This window comes from Elgaria multicarinata, chromosome 10 (genome assembly GCF_023053635.1).
Source record: "Elgaria multicarinata webbii isolate HBS135686 ecotype San Diego chromosome 10, rElgMul1.1.pri, whole genome shotgun sequence".
In the NCBI taxonomy this organism is placed as follows: Eukaryota; Metazoa; Chordata; class Lepidosauria; order Squamata; family Anguidae; genus Elgaria; species Elgaria multicarinata.
The window spans coordinates 47,119,682-47,138,921 of NC_086180.1; the positions used below are offsets into that span (position 1 = coordinate 47,119,682).

Below are 19,240 nucleotides of genomic sequence, written 5' to 3' on the forward strand. Positions count from 1 at the left end.
AACATAATATCATTGCCGAGATGGGAGGTTTTCAATTCATAATCATGTGGTTGCTGTCTAAAGGCGCCAGTCAGAAATGTGGAAAGATTCCAGAAGAAGAAACTCTGGAAAGGGTTAGGGTTTTTCCCCTTAATGTAGAGCCTGCATTGATCTGAATGAATAAAATGCCCTGTTCATGTCCTTGTGTTTTCTGAATAACAATAATAAATGCTAAACCTGAAACAAACAAACAAACAACCCAGAGGGCATGTCTACACCATAGGGTGTAGAGAGAGGGAGGGGGGATGATCCTGGACTTACCTGCTTCTGGGATTGTCCCTGGCTGTCTAAACCAGAAGCACGATTTCCCGGAAGGGAAAAGGTCCATCGCGCCCACCATTTTTTTAAAAAAAAACAAAAACCAGGAGCTGGAGCGCACTTGCCCTCCAGCAAAAAAGTAAGTTTTTTTTAAAAAGCCCTGACCCTGCTCCCCCCTAATGTTCCTGGACTCCCCCCATCCCTGCTCCTTCCCTCTGCTGACCCCCACTACTCGCAGGGGGGAGGGAAGAAGCCCATATCACCCGCAGTCCTCGGGATTGTCCCGGGATCACATGAAAAACTGGGGAAAAAGTGGTCCCAGAAATCCCAGGGAAATGAAGGGATCATCCCTGTCTGCTTCTGGGATCCCCTACATGTCATGTGGATGCACAGGGATGATCCAGGGACAATCCCGGGGAAAAGGCATGGTGTAGACATGTCCAGAGTATCTTGATACCTAAAAGTTCAACTGTCATTCTACAGTTGATAATCTCATATTTTAACCTATATTAATTTTTGCTGTGTGGTTTTATTCTGGTTGTGCTTTTTCTATTGTATTTTGTATTTATGTTTTAAATTTGTTGGTTGTTTTTATGCTCTTCATGGTTTTAATTTTTGTGAACCACCCAGAGAGCTTCAGCTATTGGGCGGTATAAAAATGTAATAAATAAATAAATAAATAAATAAAGTTAAGTGTGATTTTCATGAGTCACATGGAGCCTCTGGCTTGTGTTCTCTCTACTTCCCTCTTTTCCTCATACATGGTTAAGAGGAGTTCAGAACTATTTACATGTGTTTTTTAGGGTGCCTTTTCAGAAAGCATTGTACAGTGATTCCATCTTTTCCTCCTTAATAGATTTCCTGCATTAAACAAAAAGGTGAAAGAAGCAGTGGAAAACACAGGAGGGTTACAACTGGAGAAATGTTGTTTTTTGCATTTCCCATAAAATTCCATGACTGAGGCAGGACGATGGCACCATAAAAGCCTTAAACAAAGTTAGCTAAGCACAGTTTGCTCTGCTGTCCAGACCCAGAATTGTGGTTAACTCTAACTATGGTTAGTTTTAACAAGCTAGCTTCAGAAATCATGGTTTGAAATTGGCTTATTTGAAATTAACCATAGTTAGTGCTAACCACAATTTGGTTAGCACCACACACAACACAACAAACCACAATTAACCAAATCCAAAAAAGCTTCCAAACTCCTCTCAGCTGCATGGGAGATGTTCAGGAGTGCACAAGCCAAAGGCTCACTATAGTTTGTTCCTGCTTGTGCATGTTGCACTAAACTATGGTTTAGTGTGATGTGTGAACATGGCCAACAAGAGCCAATCGTTATCCTATCATGATCAAATTGCAATTGGGTTTGTGTAGGTGGAAAAGCAATCCAATGAGTCTGACGGATAACGTAAATGTTACACATGAAAATTCTTCCCAGAATATTATGAGCTGAGGGATTTCTAATCAATATCCATTTTCACAATATTTTTATCCCTTTTCACTGTATTTTTCTTGTTAACCATAAAAGACTATATTAATGTGCACTGCTGTTTGCTGTAACACATGAAAATAATTATCAGGTTTTTTTTATTTTCCCTAACTTGAGAATCCAACTCAAACTAATTCCAATAGCATTAATTTGTGCTAAGTTAAATGTATTTAATTGGTTGTGACTGATATATTTCATTTTAAGATTTTATCATTTCAAGATGAGAGCCGTTTCCATTTGATGAATCAGAACATAATTAAGGCTTTTTATTGAAATATTTAAAGCTCATTGTTACTAAAGACATAACGTTCCATACCTGGTACTGTTGTCCTTCCATGAACAGCAGTCTCAATACACAGGAGATCTTTTGAGTTGGAAGTGAATGGTGATTGTCTAAATGTATCTTCAGAAAAAAAAGGGCTAAGGGAAAAATGATTAATTTTCTTTTAAGAAGACAACATACTAAGAAAAGAAACATAGTAATGCACAATTAAATATGTTTGGTTCTTCTGATTAGAAATTCATTGCTCAGAGGTGTACAGTCTACAGAGGATAAGATGCTTTAGAAACTAGAATGTTGGATCCAGATTTAGGAACATGCAACTGAGAAGTTGAAACTCCTCCCCATAACAGACCCTTCAGCCCTCCCCAGCCTCACAGAGAGTGGGGGGACTCTGCTAAATGGGATAGGCTGCAGTACAGGGAGAAGGAGGGTCCTGAAAATAGAGTGAAGACACCTTCTATGAGTGGATCCTTTCTGTCCACAGAAGGCAGACCCTGAATCCCAACCTATAGTCAATGCTGATTTTTATGGCACTCTTTGGATCACATTTTCAATCTTTTTGCAAAATGACTTTAGATCATCACTATAGTTAATTCTGTACTATGCATCAAGGTATGCATCACCCAAATCCATGCATCTAACTATGTACCAAAACCAAAAACACTCAAGGTGTTTGTAAAGATGCTTTGTGAAAAGAGTTAACAGGATGGATCTATGACTAACTTACATCATGGATCTAAGTGGGTTTACTCGAAGTATGATTAAATCTGGATCTGACCCATAATTAATAAAATGCAATGCTACAATAACATGTTTTTTGGGGTCACAGCCTCCGCATTTTTCCAGCTATCACATTTGAATAAACACCACTTTTCACTGGCTATGCTTAGGTTTTGAAAAGCAGTATGAGAGGAGACATTTTAAGGAGACATGTGTGATCCCGAAGCCTAGTGACGTTTGTACAAAGGAATTTCAGGACATGGCACAGTATATCAGGTTTTATGGACTGCCACATTGCAAAGAGCTCAGGTTCAGACAAGTGTGCCAGCAGCAGGTCCAAGCCAAGTTAATTCAGTTGATGTGGATACACTAAATGTCAACACGAAGACTGACACATCCTGTCCGACTCCTTTTCTATATGAGGGAGATCTACACTATTGCTTTTAAAGCGCTTTAAAGCACTTTGAAAACGTTTTGAAAACTGTATATGCAGTGTGTCCTGGACCCCAACAGTTGTCAAAACTGTTATAAAGCGCTTTAAAGCAGTAGTGTAGATCCCCCCCGGAGGAGAATGTTTTTCCCTCCCTTCCAATGTAGCCCTTGATGTGAGGTTGATATATACCAGGAAAACATATTTATCATTTGATCACCTTTTGAAGCTAAGTTATCTGGTCATGGTTCTTTCTCTTATCTTTGGTTGAGCCAAACATTGTATTTTTTCTTCTTCAAAGAAATCATTTAGGTAGTGACAGGAAGGACTGGGAGCTCTAGTGCTAGTATCTGAGAAGCTTGGATGCCTTTTTTTAAATGCAGTTTATTTATTGAGCTAATTGCTACATAGACAAAACAGCTTCACTTCATGGTCAAGCCAACAGGTAAAACCTGGCAGCTGTATGATGAAGACTTTGTATGGTTATGTTGCACAACAACTGCACCTTGAATGATGAGCTAAAATAATAGGAATATAACTTGGGAGTGATTTCACAATGGAATCTGAACACAAATGGTCTAGAAACAATAGATTATTATACCAGCACTGCTGTACACAAGTCTATGGGGAGTTCAACAAATGGATTTCCTTTCATGAATTGAATCTATCTGAATGCTATTTCTTGAGGATCAGGGAGGATTCTAACTCCCCAAGTCGCATTGATTGCAGATGTGGCACCGAATAAGTTTGAGCATGTTATGCCATGATATTGTATGTCTTTGCTGCTTCTGCTGTTTTCACGCTCTAATCTCAGTTATGTGAGTTAATTCATTAGAAATAGCTGGTTGCCTACAAGCTGAAAAAGAACCTTGTCTTAATTTGGTACCAAACACACTTGTGCTGGAAAAGCTGGTGACTTTCCCGAGACCAGAAAGGAAGTCCTCCTGCACCACCACCTTTTGGCAACTGGAAAGCCTCTCTCTCTCTCTCTCTCTATTCTGCCTTCTGGATAACTTTCCTAGTCATCACTATTATTATACATGCTTATAGAGGACACAACTTGGAAGTAGTTTGTTCTTGGATTGTAGTAGCATCTGACTTGTAGACTTAGAAACTACAGTCCTGCCTTATTCAGTTAAACATGCTTAAGGCTGCAATCCTATGCATGTTAGACAGGAAAAAGTCCTACAACTATGCTGGCTGGAGAATCCTGAGAGTTGCAGGAACCCTTTTATGTCTAAACATGCATAGCGTTGTACCCTAACGGGACCTAAGAAGTAGATGCAGTGCTACAGGCTGCTTTTTCCTTTTCTAGCTTTTGCAGAGTCTAGGATAGGGGTGAAAGTTTCCATTGTACCAACGACCAATTCCCATCAGAACCCAGTGAGAGCCCACACCCTCCCCAGAACTGCCACTGCTTCATCTCCAAATGTGCTGCTGAAATTTGCCCGCTCTACAGCAATGGGGGAAAACAATGATTTTCCTTCAACATAATATGCAGCAGGATCACCTGCCTTGTTTTAATGCAAGTTCACTCGCCCTGGACACTTTAGAACAACAGCATACACTCCCCGTGCATCTTGTTTGCTGCCAAATTTTGGTGGCAAATTCAATGGTATGGCATCAGTGGGGAGTGTGAAATTGGCCAGAGGAGGCGTGGGCGCCCTATGGGCCACATGTTACCAATCCCTGCTCTAGGGGGATCACCAGTGGACTCAAATGAGACCTCAAGTAGAGGCAGGAGACCAGAAAAATGACCACCCTCAGAATATCAGCTTCCAATATCTGCAAAATGTTTGGTAAAGGACCAAAGCAAGCAAGAATTAAGGATTTAGACTACTCGTTCACTTAGTGTGTCCCATGCAGCCGTGTGTCCTGTATTTTCCTTAAGTAATTCCAGACGCATGAGGGGACAATAGTTATCAGAATCACCCCATGCAGGGAGGGGAAGTTTATCTCTTTCCAGCTGTGATAGGAATGAAAATACACACACACACACACACACACACACACACCATAAACAAACAGCTAGGAGCCCTAGGGGGGAAAGTTCCAATTGGCGTCAATGGGAACTTTTTTCTAAGGTTCCTTGGTGCACAGTGAGGGGTGGTGGTGGATTTTCTTCAGACTGGAGCTGGAGTGGGAAGAGATAAAGCTCTGCTCTGCACATAGGGCGGTGTGGATAACACCCCCCGCCCCATACATACACCTGTAATTAATTTAGGAAAAAACAGATATATCACTGCATGATACACATTAAGCATAATGTGCTGTTTGGCCCTAAAGAGTAAGAAGTCATGTGTTCACTGTCATTCTATGTTACAGCATCAGATCCACTGTGACTACTCTGCTACAAAGTATGATCTAATTTCTTTTTGCATTATAATCTTATGATTTATAAGAACATCATGAATGTATCGATGCCAGTCCTATTGATTTATTTCCTTAGCTTGTTTAATACTACGAGCTTATTGACTGAATTTTTAATCATACATCGAAGTGAAATGTATCAATTGATCACAAAAACATAGCAGATATTATCCAGCCAACGTTAAGCAATTTTAAGCCACAGTGATTTGAATAGAAATACTTAAGTATGAATTCTTGAGAACAATGAGATTTTGAAGTTCTTAAGTTGGGCTGTATCTTGCCATGCATGAGTTTTCATTTGATAGACAACAGCATTTTAAAGTTTGAAATAAAATTCAAAGTACACCAATACCAACTATCTATAACACTCTGTCATTTATCATTCTCTACTTAGCACTACCACGGATAGATATACGTACCTAGTTGTAGCTGTGATGGTGTTATCTTTAGAGTGATTATGCTCTTTGCTCACTTTTTCTGCAGAAAAATACATTAACATTATTATTATTATTATTATTATTATTATTATTATTATTATTAATTATTTTGAAAGTTTCAGTTTGGCCATTTTCAATGAAGAAAATCATCCAAACGGTTAAATTATAAAACATATATCAGTGTTTGTCTCGTTGAAAAATTTCCCAATGAAAATTCTACTCTATTCTATTTTCACTGCATTTTTGGTTTGAATGGCAATTTCTAGGTGCTCTCCCTTGATATTATAGATTTTTTAATATGCTATAGGAAATTTGGAAATTGGGGACAAGGAATCTTAGTGTTAGAACAAATGAATTCTAGCAATGAAATCCAACATCACGTGAGCAGAAATTTGCAGAACAGGGAGAGATTTCTCCCTCCCCACTACAACCTTACATGCCCCCTGAAAATCTGCTTTAGATGGTTCCTCAACCCTCTAAAGCAGATTTTGAGGGCACATGGAGGACTCCAGGGTAGAGGGGGGGGGGAGCTGCCCCTTTCCCTGTTCCCCTATGGAAGCAGTTCTGGCATTATGAGAACTTAATTGGATACCATCCTAAGAATCCAACTATACATTATTTAGAGCAATAGATAGAAGCAGCACAAGAGGTCATCCAGGGCTTTTGGCTCTCACTGCAGATAAGACCCCTGTCTCCTGCTTGAATTCACAGGTAGCAGCAGAGAGAGGGAAAGGAGAAACACAAGCTATGCATACTTCATTTTTCCTGCTTCTAGGTAATGCATGAACGCGCATTTACTCAGAAAAATTACTGCTCTCTTGGGAAAGTGTTAGGGGTTGCATCCAATGTTAATAGAACTTAAGTCCCATTCATTTCAATGAGTCTTCTCTAAGTAAGACTACAATTGGATGCAACCCTAGGAAAGGCACTCTCCTCTGTTTTATAAGGATTTCATGATGTTTCTAGAATATATATTTTAGCTCTCCACATCCAGATCAAAAATTGCAGCACACAGACGCTGGCATTACACTCTTGTTGGCCTCTAGTGCAGATCCAAATTAAAGCTACAGCTTGGACCCAACAGAGTACACCTAAGCCAGTTAATAGGATTGCACTCAGGTTTTCAAATTAATATCTAATGAGCAACTGTATTTTTTTACTTTTTGCTGCTACAATACTACAAAGTTATTTTCTAGACTTAGTGTAATCCAAAACAAATTTATTCAGAAATGACCCACTAGATTTTACAGGTCCTACTCTGCAAGTCCATCCATGACTACTCAGAAGTAAGCCCCACTGAGTTCAATGGGACTCACTTACTCCCAAGTAAGTATGCATAGGATTGCAGCCATAAGGCCCTAGTAAGTGTGCTTCAGGACTGCAGCCTTGGTTCAACACATACACATTCAGAATGTTACAAAATCAGAAAAAAATATACCAATTACTTTATTTACCTGACAACTGAAAAAGTAGCTCAGAAGCCATCTTCACTGATATATCTTGACTGAAGAGGTTTCTCTCGGGGATCACTCGGCCTTCTGGTATCTTTTGTATGTGTTCAGTTATCTCTTGCCTGAGTAAAGTGCTATAACTGATGTTTTGGCTGGGGGAAACTGAGGCTTGGGAATCATGAATATCCACTTCCATTGGTTCTTCTTTAATCTTTATTGTCTGGGAATCCTTGTGACTTTCCGCTGCAAACAGTTAATTGCAAAAAAATAAAACATAAGCATATTGCTTAATGGTTCAACTATTTAAAATAATTAATTTAACATTTAAAATTAGCAATAATATCATCAATACATATTTTTGCAAAACATATGAATAGAAGAATGACTAAACTAAAGTCAAGGAAGTGTAACTCTTCAGTATTTTTCTTCTCTTTGTACTGGAAGATATATATTTTTTTAAAAAAATCACCCACAAATAGCAACTGTAAAGAAGTTTTGAGAATTTTCTCTTTCACATGCAGACGTATTTATAAGAAACTCAATAGGTGTGTTATTGGTCATGAAACTCTGTAAAGTGCTACGTAGATTTGTGGTGCCATACAAATAATAAAAGCAATAATAAATCAATTACGGTAGTCTACTCTCTTATTAATTTATTTATCCATTTATTTACATAAATTCTTCTCTCCCCCATACTTGTTTAATAAATAGGTTTACATAATAATAATAATAATAACAATAACAATAATAACAATAACAATAATAATAATAATAATAGCTATCCTGCAAAATTCTTCTTGACTGCCATCAGGTTTTGTTCATCTCTTCTCTGCTATGCTTCCCCTCTACATTTTAAAGCCGTGTTCTCTTTCATTCAAGAAAAAGACACAAAAGACTGAAAGAACAGCTTTCTCACTTCTGCTGCAGTTCTTGGAATAGTCTCTATTGCTGAAAAATACTTTGGTATTGAGTGCAGGTGAAGTGACCATTTCCTTTTGAAGTATTAGCTCTCCTTCACTTCAAAGAGATGTCAAAGGTTGCACTTCAAGGAAACTTGACCATGACACTTATTCTCTCTCTCTCTCTCTCTCTCTCTCTTTCACACACACACACACTCACACACACTCACTTTTTAAGGCAGGTGGTCCACTCTGAAAGGGAACTTTGCTTTTGGAAACTGAACTAGGATTTAGTTAAAGATTCCTGTGAATGCTGTCAATTAAAAACAGTCAACATATAAAGGAGCTGAGGGGAATGAAAAACATAAAGAGGAAGCAAGGAAGAAGCGTTCGTGGAGTTTCTGTAGCCTTCCAAGTAAGCTTAACAGCTTCTTCCCGTTTATTCCTGGTATAAAGGTTACTGTGGCCTTCCTGAAGCTTGTGCTCTCCAGATACTCTGGACTACAACTCCCATCAGCCTCAGCCAACATGGCAAATGATCAGGTGAATTGATGTCCAAAACACTTGGAAGGCAGTAGACTGGGGAAGACTGGCTTATTGACACAAAAAGTCACAAAGCAACCTTCCTAATCCTGGTGCCCTCCAGATGCTTAGGACATCAATTCCCATCAGCCCAAGCCTATGGCCAATTGTAGGAATGCTGGGAATTGTAGTCCAAAACATCTGGAGAGCACCAGCTTGGGGAAGGTTGCCAAAAATGGTAGTGTCCTGCTCTCTTGGGGTGGTAGCAAATGATGCATATGTATCTGTATCGCAGTGTTTATTTTTCATCGATGTCTAGACTGAAAAGCTCTGTTGGTCTAGGCACAGTACAGAATGTCAGTGAAAGGGGATTGGTGGCATGGGTCACGGGTTGGTGCCTGATTATCTCCACAGAGGGATTCCAGAGCTTTGGGTCTACTGCTGATAATGACTCTCATTAGCATATTTGGGTATATACAGTATATGAACTTTGTAAATTTCAACCACCATGACAGGCTCTGAAGGGCAAACTCCTCTGTAGACAGCTCTGTATTCTATTACAGGGCACATTGCTTGTCAGGAAAAAATCTAGTGTAGTTCTGCTAACCACGAAGAAGTTGGTAGATATATCTATCCTCATTCTTTATTATGATGACATTATTAGCAACTGGTTGGAGAAAGCAGAGTATACTTAAACCAATGAAATCAATGAAATCTAAGTGAACAGTTAATCATTTTCAATGAAACCCACACAGCACAATGCTAAACATATTTACTCTGACGTGTCCCACTTGGCTTGTTGCTGTTGCTGTTATTTACACTTCAATACCGCCCCATAGCTAAAGCTCTCTGGGCAGTTCACAAAGATTAGAAAACCGTTAAAATACATTATACAAAGTGTAAAACCATTTACATAGAAACATATAAATGGACAGCATGCACACATACACCATATATCTAAAACAATTTCAAACCATCAACCATAAGACACATCCAGGTCCTGATTAAAACTCATCATATGCTGCCAAATGCCTGAGAGAAGAGAAAGATCTTAACCGGATGCCAAAAAGACCACAATGTTAGTGCCAGACAGGCCTAAAAATTGGGGGACCACCACCGAGAAGGCCTTTTCCCTTGTTGCAGCCTTCAGAGCCTCCCTCGGAGGCACCCAGAGGCGGGCCTTAAATGCTGAACGTAGTATACGTGTAGGTTCATGTAGGCAGAGGTGCTCCATCAGGTATTGCGCTCCCAGATGTTTAAGGCTTTATAGGTTAAAACCAGCACCTTGAATCAGGCTCGGAAACATAGAGGCAGCCAGTACAAATGGGCCAGATTCGGTCTTGTATGTTCAGACCTTCTTTTCCCTGTTATCAATCTGGGTGTCATGTTTTGTATGAGCTGCAGTTTCTGAACCATCTTCAAAAGAAGCCCTTTGTGATTAATCTGCGACAGCTGATTCACACATGTGATACTTACAACTGCCAGCAGTCCCCGGCCAACTATGATGACTGGGGGGAAGGAGCATGTTGTACGTTATAAGCCTTTTTTTCTGTCTTGGGTTGTGCCCTAAATTTCACCCTCCTCACAACACACATGCACACTTGTGTATAAACATGGATAATTAACCCAAAATTTTAATCTGGGTTAGAGAAGGAGCATATTCCATTTACTCTGTGTATGTTGACAAAAAGAGGATCCGCACAGCTCTGTGGTTGGTTGCAACACGTAGAAGTACCTATAACATTTTACATTTATAACCTCCCCTTATTTCTGAAATCACCATCCAGAACAGCTACATTGTAGCTCCTCAGTCCCCGGTTTTTGTGCAAACCTGTTGACGGAGCCCCTCGGATCCTATAGCCCACAAATTATAAGAAGAGCCCTGCCAGATGAGACCAAAGGCCTATCTAGTCCAGCATGCTGTTTGAACAGTAGTCAACCAGATGCCTATGGGAGCAGGACGTGAGTGTATGTCCCAGCAGCTGACATTCAGAGACATGCTGCCCTGGATACTGGAGGTACTATGTAGTCATCATGACTAGCCATTGATAGCTTTATCCTCCATGAATTTGTTTAATCCCTTTTTAACGCTGTCTAAATTGATGGTGATTGCTATATCTGGTGGTAGAGAATTCCATAATTTAACTATGTGCTGTGTGAGAAGTACTGTTATCTGTCCTGAAACTTCCACCTCTTAACTTAATTTGACGCCCCCAAGTTCTAGTATTATGAGAGACCTATCCACTCTCTCCAAACCATGCACATTTCTATCATGTCTCTTCTTACTCACCCTTTTTAGCCGCTAAACAACTCCAAATGTTGTATGGCAGAGATGAGTTGGACTACAACTTCCATCATCCCTCACCATTGGCTATGCTGGCTAGGGCTAATGGGAACTGCAGTCCTTCAACATCTGGAGGACCACCCGTTCCCATCCATTGTATGGAAATTCTTGTATCTAATGTTAAGCTCAAAAGAGATGGATGCCACTGTCCCCAATATCCTAAGATGATTTCAGCCTGCAGGATGCTTTAACTGCCAGAGGATGGATGGTGAAGAAATGGCATTTACCAGCTGCTTAGGAATTTCTTTCTTTTAATTTTATCCATTTTCTCTGAGATATTTTTTGCTTTAGTTTTTAAGCCACCTATTTCTTACACCTATTGCAATACCCACAGGACCAGCCTACCCATGCCCAGTAGAAGATATGGCATCTCACCTCATCCACTTGCTCTCATTATTGACAGGATAACTATGCTATGTCATGATGCCCCCTGATCATTCTACAAAGTTGTGGAGCAACAGTGGTGATGAGCATTCGATTGTAGAAATTTAAAGCCGGTAGCAGCAGTTTAGAAGAGGAGGAGGAGGAACTGACTGTCATAACATTTTAAGAAATGGTGGGAAAATCATAATTATTTCAGCTTGGGAAGCCACTCGCACTTTCTTATGTCAAAAGCAGTTGACAGATGAAAAAGCACCTTCGTTTGTTTTACTGTTGCTGTGTGCCATGAAGTTGTCCATCCCATGTTGCCAACACTTTACACTGTTGTGACCTGGTTTCAAGGCTGACTGGAAGAGGTCAAATGCTAACGGATCAGTTTGCTGTCCTTACCCTGCTTGAAAGCAGGTGATAGGCTGTGAGGCAGCCAATTAATCTCACTGCCTTCAAACAGTAGAGACAGACACTTTTTGTGTCACCAGTGGCTCAAGAGACCGGCTTCTATCTGCCTCCTGGAGAGACATGAAGTAGGCAGAAAACAAAATAGGATGTGTGTGTGTGTGTGTGTGTGTGTGTGTGTGTGTGTGTGACAGATTATTTGTTGGGACAGAAAATGCAGCATTGAGCACAACAGTGAAGGAGAACTGGTCTGCTTTTACTAGCAAGACCTATGAGGTCAGTTTGGTGGTACTCACACACATATGCCCATTTCAGGAGTTCTAGGTCTCATTCTAGTCTTTATGTTCTAGAACTCTCACATCCAGGGTTCTAAATCATGCAGGGAGCCTCCAGGTGTGTCCCTGTTCTCCCCTCCAATGGTATAGTAAATTTTGAAGTACAGGAACTCATTATAACAACCCTCAGAGCCAGAATCCCAAAACATGCACATACCGTTTTCCTATTTATAGTCAAAGGAACTAACACTTTGATTAAAAACTGCATCATAAAACAACAGACATCCAAAACAAACCACTAATAAAATTTCATGATGAAGTTTATGGAGTGTGACTGCAATGCGATGTATAATTGTTGGGGTGATGTCATTGGTCCTGCCCTGAAAATAGTCAGAGCTGTGCTACTACATCACCGCTCCTTTCATGTACTTCTAATCACATGTGTGGCTTTGGCGTCTGAACAAGGCTGAAATTGCCGTGTTTTCAGTCACAATTTTGACAGCTGGAGAGGGAAGGGTGTTTTGTTGTTGTTTTGTTTGCTTCCATTACCAAACAGCAACACTATACATACATTCTATTATATAAATAAATAATAATAATAATAATAATAATAAACTTCAGTCAGTGAAATTTAAGTAGGCATTCCACTGTTGGGGCCTTAATGTAATGTTTTTAATCAGCTCATCAAATACTCAGATGTATGGAGCTTTCAGGGAGGGTGAAATTGTGTGTGTGTGAATAGCATATTAATTAGTGAAAATTGTAGTTAATAATAAAGGTATTATAAGTTCACTAAGCACTTGTTCCTGGATGTGGGAGATGAGATATTGATGGAGGAACTAGAAGTGTATGAAACAGCTCTTAATCCTGCCTTTGCCATGGAAAACCACTTATACAGTTTAGGAACTAGACTGTTTTCTCTGTATGAACTTCATTTCACCATTATTTCACCTCTCCGTCAATGAAGCTGGTAACATACTAACATACCACTTCTGTCCATTTCCATTTTAATTATTACTCCTCTGCTAAATGTCAAGCTAAGGCATGCATTTTGCTATTAAGTATGTGCGTGTGTTTTTTAAAGAGAAGGCCTTGTGATAAATGGCACCACTTCCACCTAAAGCCATGTTCATAAAGTAGCTATCATAACCCTAATAGAAATAATAACCCCTTGGTGTTTGTTTACTCAGAAACAAATCCCACTGGGTTCAATGGGACTTACTCCTAGGTGAATTTGAATAGAATTGCAGTCCTATTCGTGATATATAGATAGATAGATAGATAGATAGATAGATAGATAGATAGATATAGATAGATATAGATATATTTCAATTTCTAGTTTGCAGACATAGGCATACATGTAGGGTAACAAGGTGTGTGTGGCTAACGTATTTAGCATCCAAAACAGCAGCTACTAGTAAAGAATAACAAAAAGCAAAACCCAAACTTCTGTTCTTTGTTATGACAATCCTTGCCTTTAAAGCACTACAAAAATACTGATAAAATCACCATATTTTCAAGGTGTTTAATCTATTTCAAACTTAAGCAGCCTGTTTAATTTTTAGTTCTTGCCTCAAATTAGAAGTATTTCAGTGCATTTCTTTCTCCTATCACTTTTTATTTCTCTTCCTCCATGATTCTCTCTCGGCTGTAGTGAGAGGGTGAAGGGTAAACCTCCCAAATGCTGTGCATTCAGAATGAACTTGGCTCCTTGGAGGTATGCACTGGGTATCTTTATCTATGAAAATCTCAGATAACAGAGAGAACAAATGTGTTCCTCAGATGTCTGACCTCTAGAGTTCCGGCACTGGACTCCAAATTTAGGTGCAAGAGTCAAGATGACCTTCGCTGCTCAGCCTTTCTTTCAAAACATTCTTTCTATTTCTGTTTCTGCTCCATGCACAGTTTAATCCTCTGCTCTGCTAACACTGCTGGCGAGCATACACAGCCATGACCAAGAGAGAGGGAAACCTGTAATAACACTGCACGTTCCTCGTCTTATGTCCAGCCAAGATTTTTACACCCCGAACCACTTCTATAAATCTGAAGCCTGATTTACAGCTGCAGTAGAATGAGGCTGAAATGAGGGTGGTAGAATCCTGAGGTGGCAAAGTGGGCTGTGTACCACTTTAGGCTGCAGGTGAGGATACCATTTATGAAGCGATTCAGTCCACTCCGCCGCCTCAGGACACTACCATCATGCTGCATTTTAGGCCAAATGTAATCTCTTAAATTCAGTGCTGGCTCCAGGTTTTTGAGGGCCCTTTGGCAAAACACCCTCAGAGGCCTCCTTCCCTCAGTGCGTCTACATTTTCATGTCCATTGGCACTAGGGATGTCCAGATCTTGTGAAATCCGTCCCGGGTATGTTTCATAGATTGTGCGGTATCGTTTGTTCCAGCATTTCTTCACAGTCGGAATCGAATTTATTTCCGGTATGCAGAAAAATATGTAAATAATTCCGTAAGAAACTTCACAACAATTTACAAAATTTATGTTAGTTCATATCTTTTAGCGTACTGTCTCCCATTCTATTCAACTTTTTCCTGCATATATCTTCCAGCATGGCGTATGTCTCAGGAGAAACGTGCGTATTTTCCTGCAAATAAACTTGTGGAAAGTAAAAATAACCTCAAAGTCTGCAGACTCTGCGGCATAGGGAGGCTGGTCCATAAGAGATTTCGCAGGTCAGATTCTTAGAAATGGAAAACACCAAATAGCACAGGAAGGAAGTGACAAGGATGTTCATGGAAAGAGAGTTTCCTCTACCCAGCAGCCCCTCTGGAACATCCCAAATTGTTCCAGAGGGCCCCCGGATCCTCTGGAGAGGCTTTTTGCAGGGTGCAGGTGGATACAGATGGGAGTAAAGGATGGGAAACTTTCCATCCATGAATTATACAATTATAATTTTCACATGAATTGGTTTGTGTATTCTTAAAAACACTAATACCATAACTCAGTAGAAATTCCCAGGACACTTTCATAAAAAACAGTTTCAATGAAGGTAAAAACAAACCTGGATCAATGATAAAGCAAAGACTAAAAAGGCAGCGAGATCTTAGGAGCAGTTAAAAACTATCAGCAGGGCTAAAATTAAATCTTAAAGGCTTGAAGAAATATAAGGGTCTTTGCCTGTTGCTGAAAGGACAACAAAATAGGTAACAGACAGACCTTTCTAGGGAGAGCACTCCACAATTAGGACACCACCACTGAGAAGTCCCTGCTTCATTTCAGATGGTGGAGGCACCTACAGAAGGCACTCTACAATTTGCAGGCCTCCTGTGCTTCTCTACCACTTCTTTTTTCTTACCACTCGTTAAGGAAGAAAAGACGGAACTGTAACACAATGCCTTTGTTAGCAAGAGGAGTCCTCCATCTGGAAGCACCTCTGGTCCTAAACCGTAAAGATTTTAAAGGTAAAAAAATAGCACTTTGAATTGGGCCTGGAAATGAATAGGAGCCGGTATGCTGGCATGATATAATTATTACACCCAGTCCCAGGTAGTAGTCTAGCTGCTGCCTTATGGACTAACTGCAGTTTCCAAACTGTGTTCAAAGGCAGCCCCACACAGAGTACATTACAGTCATCTAACCTGGAGATTACCAGAACATAGATCACTGAGGCTAGGCTATCTTGAAATCATTTTAGCAGACGGTAAACATTACTAAGCATATGAGTTGAGCAAACCTTTCTTTACCACATGGCTTTGTTCATGTTATACTAGTTCTCCCACTCAACATTCTCTTGGTTTTAACTCCTAGATAACTGCCCTGCTGCTGATATTCTTGCATATAAAAATAGAATCTTCTTATTTCCTTCCCATTCCCCCAGGCTGTTCCTTTTGCTCCATTTCTGCCTTGTCCTAGGCTTCCTGAAGGGATTTCCTCTACAAAAGGATATGGCAAGAAATAGTTGCACTGCTGTTTTGAACGGTGAGGTAAGAAAGTGTTCAGGGCATTCCACTGTTTTAAAACAAAATCAGACTATCACATGAAAATACGCTGGCGAGGTTGGAGAAGGCTTGTACAGACCATACTGTGTTCCAGTACATGGAGCAGTGGTATGACGTGTTGTATAAGGCAGCTTGGAAGAGATAGTTGAGGTCAGATTGTTTGTGAAACAATAGAATGTGTTCTTAAAGAATAAGAGAGCAATCATATGCCCTCTAGATAGTATCTGAGGGACCATAGGGTGCTGGGGATTTCCCCCCCAGGCCGTATAGAGAGCTATGACTTCAGAAGGGAAAATTTGAGCAGGGATTTCCTCACATCCCTCTCAGAATAGCAGTTACCTTTCCAGAGGTCTGAAAGGAATGGGTGTGTGTCAGTGGCCGGGGTGGGAGGGGAGAGGCGAGGAGATGGATCCACCAGATCCACAGGCCTCTCAGCTACCATCGTTGCCTGTGGCAAGATGAATGAACTAGACAGGCTCAGAGGCCCATCAAGCATTGGATGATGGAGATGCTAAGAAAGCCTTTGACATTCCTCCCGCCCTGCCAGACTCTTATCAGCAGGATGGATGGAGGGCTCCCAGCTCAAAGTATCTCAGAAATAAATTGAGCACCTGCCAATGACATGGAGCTCTCACTACTGGATAATTTTAAATTAACTTAAATTTACTCTAAAGTATAAGGTTTGCTTTGCAGCTTGATGACTGTAGGTATAGCCAAGAGAGCAGGTCTGATGCAAATGGAGATGGAAAAGATTTTGGTTCCCCAAGAGTGCTTTGGTGAAGATGCACCCAGGAACATCAAGGGATGAAGGGTTCTATACAGAAGAAAGTAGGCCCAGGCTGCAGTCACAGAATCCCAGCAAAGAGGGCGAGCTCAGGGCTGGTTGTGAGCTACACGTGGCATAGAAGTAGCAGCAGCAGCAGGCTACCAGGACAAGGGACCTACAGGCAAGGTCATGAGCCAGGTGGCTGACATAGTGGTGGCAAAACTGTTGTTGTTATTTGCATCACACCATCCATGTGTACTGCACTTTACTGAGTACAAGAGGCCAGGTCTCTGCTCTGAGGAGCTTACAATCTAAAATCTGACATGGGGCAAGCAACAGGGGAAGGGGAGGTAAGTGGAAGCAGTGGTAAGCAGAGGAAGAACATGTGATTGTTTCAGTAACACATTCTCAGGCTTACTTACTGTAGGCAGAGAGTGGGAACTAGGGGTCTGTGCTAAAGGTTTCATGGGGGAAAGAATATATATATATATATATATATATATATATATATATATATATATATATAAAATTTATAGACTGCTTTCCACTTATAATAGCTCCCAAAGCGGTTTACAAAATATTCAGAATGATACAGCTTCAATAAAGATTCATGCAATGCAACAAAACAACATTGCAGCAAACATTTTAAAGGCCAGATAAAGCCATCACAGCCCAAACTAAATATCCTGAAAAGCCCTGGTGTACAAATAAAATAAAAACTCTTCATCCATTGCCAAAAAGATAACAGATAGTGGTAGATAACCTTCCCTGGGGAACGTGTGCAAGAGGTGGGCTGCTACCATAGAAAAGGCCCTATCCTGAAAAGACCAATGTCCACCTTCTATACCAGCCTTCCTTCAGATGATGTCCTGCAGATCTTTTGTACTTCAGCACCCATCACCCTTAGCCAATATGGCCAATGGTCAGGAACGTTGGGAGTTGTGGTCTGAAACGACTGGAAGGCACCATGTTGGAGAAGACTGTTCTATACACCAATAGACAGAAGATCTGATTGCACACCTCTTATCAAAGGCATCCAGGTATGGACACATTTCAGAAGGTCTGGTTAATATAGAGAGAGGCCTAAGGCATGGACCAAGGGTTCTGAATTTTGCTAATCTTCCATGTAGACCCAACCCTATTTGCACACACACCCCCGATCATACAAAGCCCTCCTATGTATAACCTTAACTTTATTCTTTCCTTCAGTTGCAATCCTGCCCAACATCCTTCCGCTCTCCCTACTTCTCTTTATTTGGTGATTAGTGCATTTAAGCTAATAAGTATTGTGAAAGTTATGAAACTTTGAAAAACTATTCAATAAAAAGTATACATAATTCAAAAAGACCCTATCACCATCACCGCAACCTAGGGTGGCCACTTATAAATTTCCAAACAAGAGTTAATGCATTACCCCAAAAGAGGACAAAAAATTAGATAAATTTGCAAAAATTGGAGTATGCTAATTTACATAATAGGTGCAAATTTAAACATTATCGTTTTAAATTTATTATTTATTTATTACATTTTTATACTGCCCAATAGCCGAAGCTCTCTGGGTGGTTTACAAAAATTAAAACCATAATAAAACAACCAACAGTCTAAAAACACAAATACAAAATACAGTATAAAAAGCACAACCAGGATAAAACCATGCAGCAGAAATTGATATAAGATTAAAATATAGAATTATAACAGTAAAATTTAAATTTAAGTTAAAATTAAGTGTTAAAATACTGAGAGAATAAAAAGGTCTTCAGCTGGCGACGAAAGGAGTACAGTGTAGGCGCCAGGCGGACCTCTCTAGGGAGCTCATTCCACAGCCGGGGTGCCACAGCGGAGAAAGCCCTTCTCCTAGTAGCCACCTGCCTCACTTCCTTTGGCAGGGGCTCACGGAGAATGATCTTAAGGTCCAGGCAGGTACATATGGGAGGAGGCGTTCCTTCAAATAACCTGGCCCCAAACTGCTTAGGGCTTTGAAAGTTAATACCAGCACTTTGAATCGGGCCCAGACCTGAACTGGCATGATGTGGTCTCGTTGGCCAGTCCCTGTTAGTAACCGTGCTGTCCTGTTTTGTACCAGTTGAAGTTTCCAGACTGTTTTCAAAGGCAGCCCCACGTATAACGCATTGCATTAATCCAAACAAGAGGATTAAACAGAAATACAGTACATCTCACCGTAGTGTAGAAGACTCTGACCAGGGTGCCTGTGTGACAGCTCAGTCTGC

General features: G+C 40.4%; 1 protein-coding gene across 1 annotated transcript in view; it reads right to left on the minus strand.

Moving 5' to 3' along the window:
• ZNF827 (zinc finger protein 827) overlaps positions 1 to 19,240 on the minus strand; it is a 136,813-nt gene that overhangs the window by 43,573 nt on the left and 74,000 nt on the right. Inside the window, exons 6-8 of the mRNA XM_063135676.1 lie at positions 7,481 to 7,720; positions 6,009 to 6,066; positions 2,103 to 2,206 (exon numbers count right to left, since the gene is read on the minus strand). Coding sequence (XP_062991746.1) covers positions 2,103 to 2,206; positions 6,009 to 6,066; positions 7,481 to 7,720 — 402 coding nt within the window. The remainder of the gene's footprint in view (positions 1 to 2,102; positions 2,207 to 6,008; positions 6,067 to 7,480; positions 7,721 to 19,240) is intronic.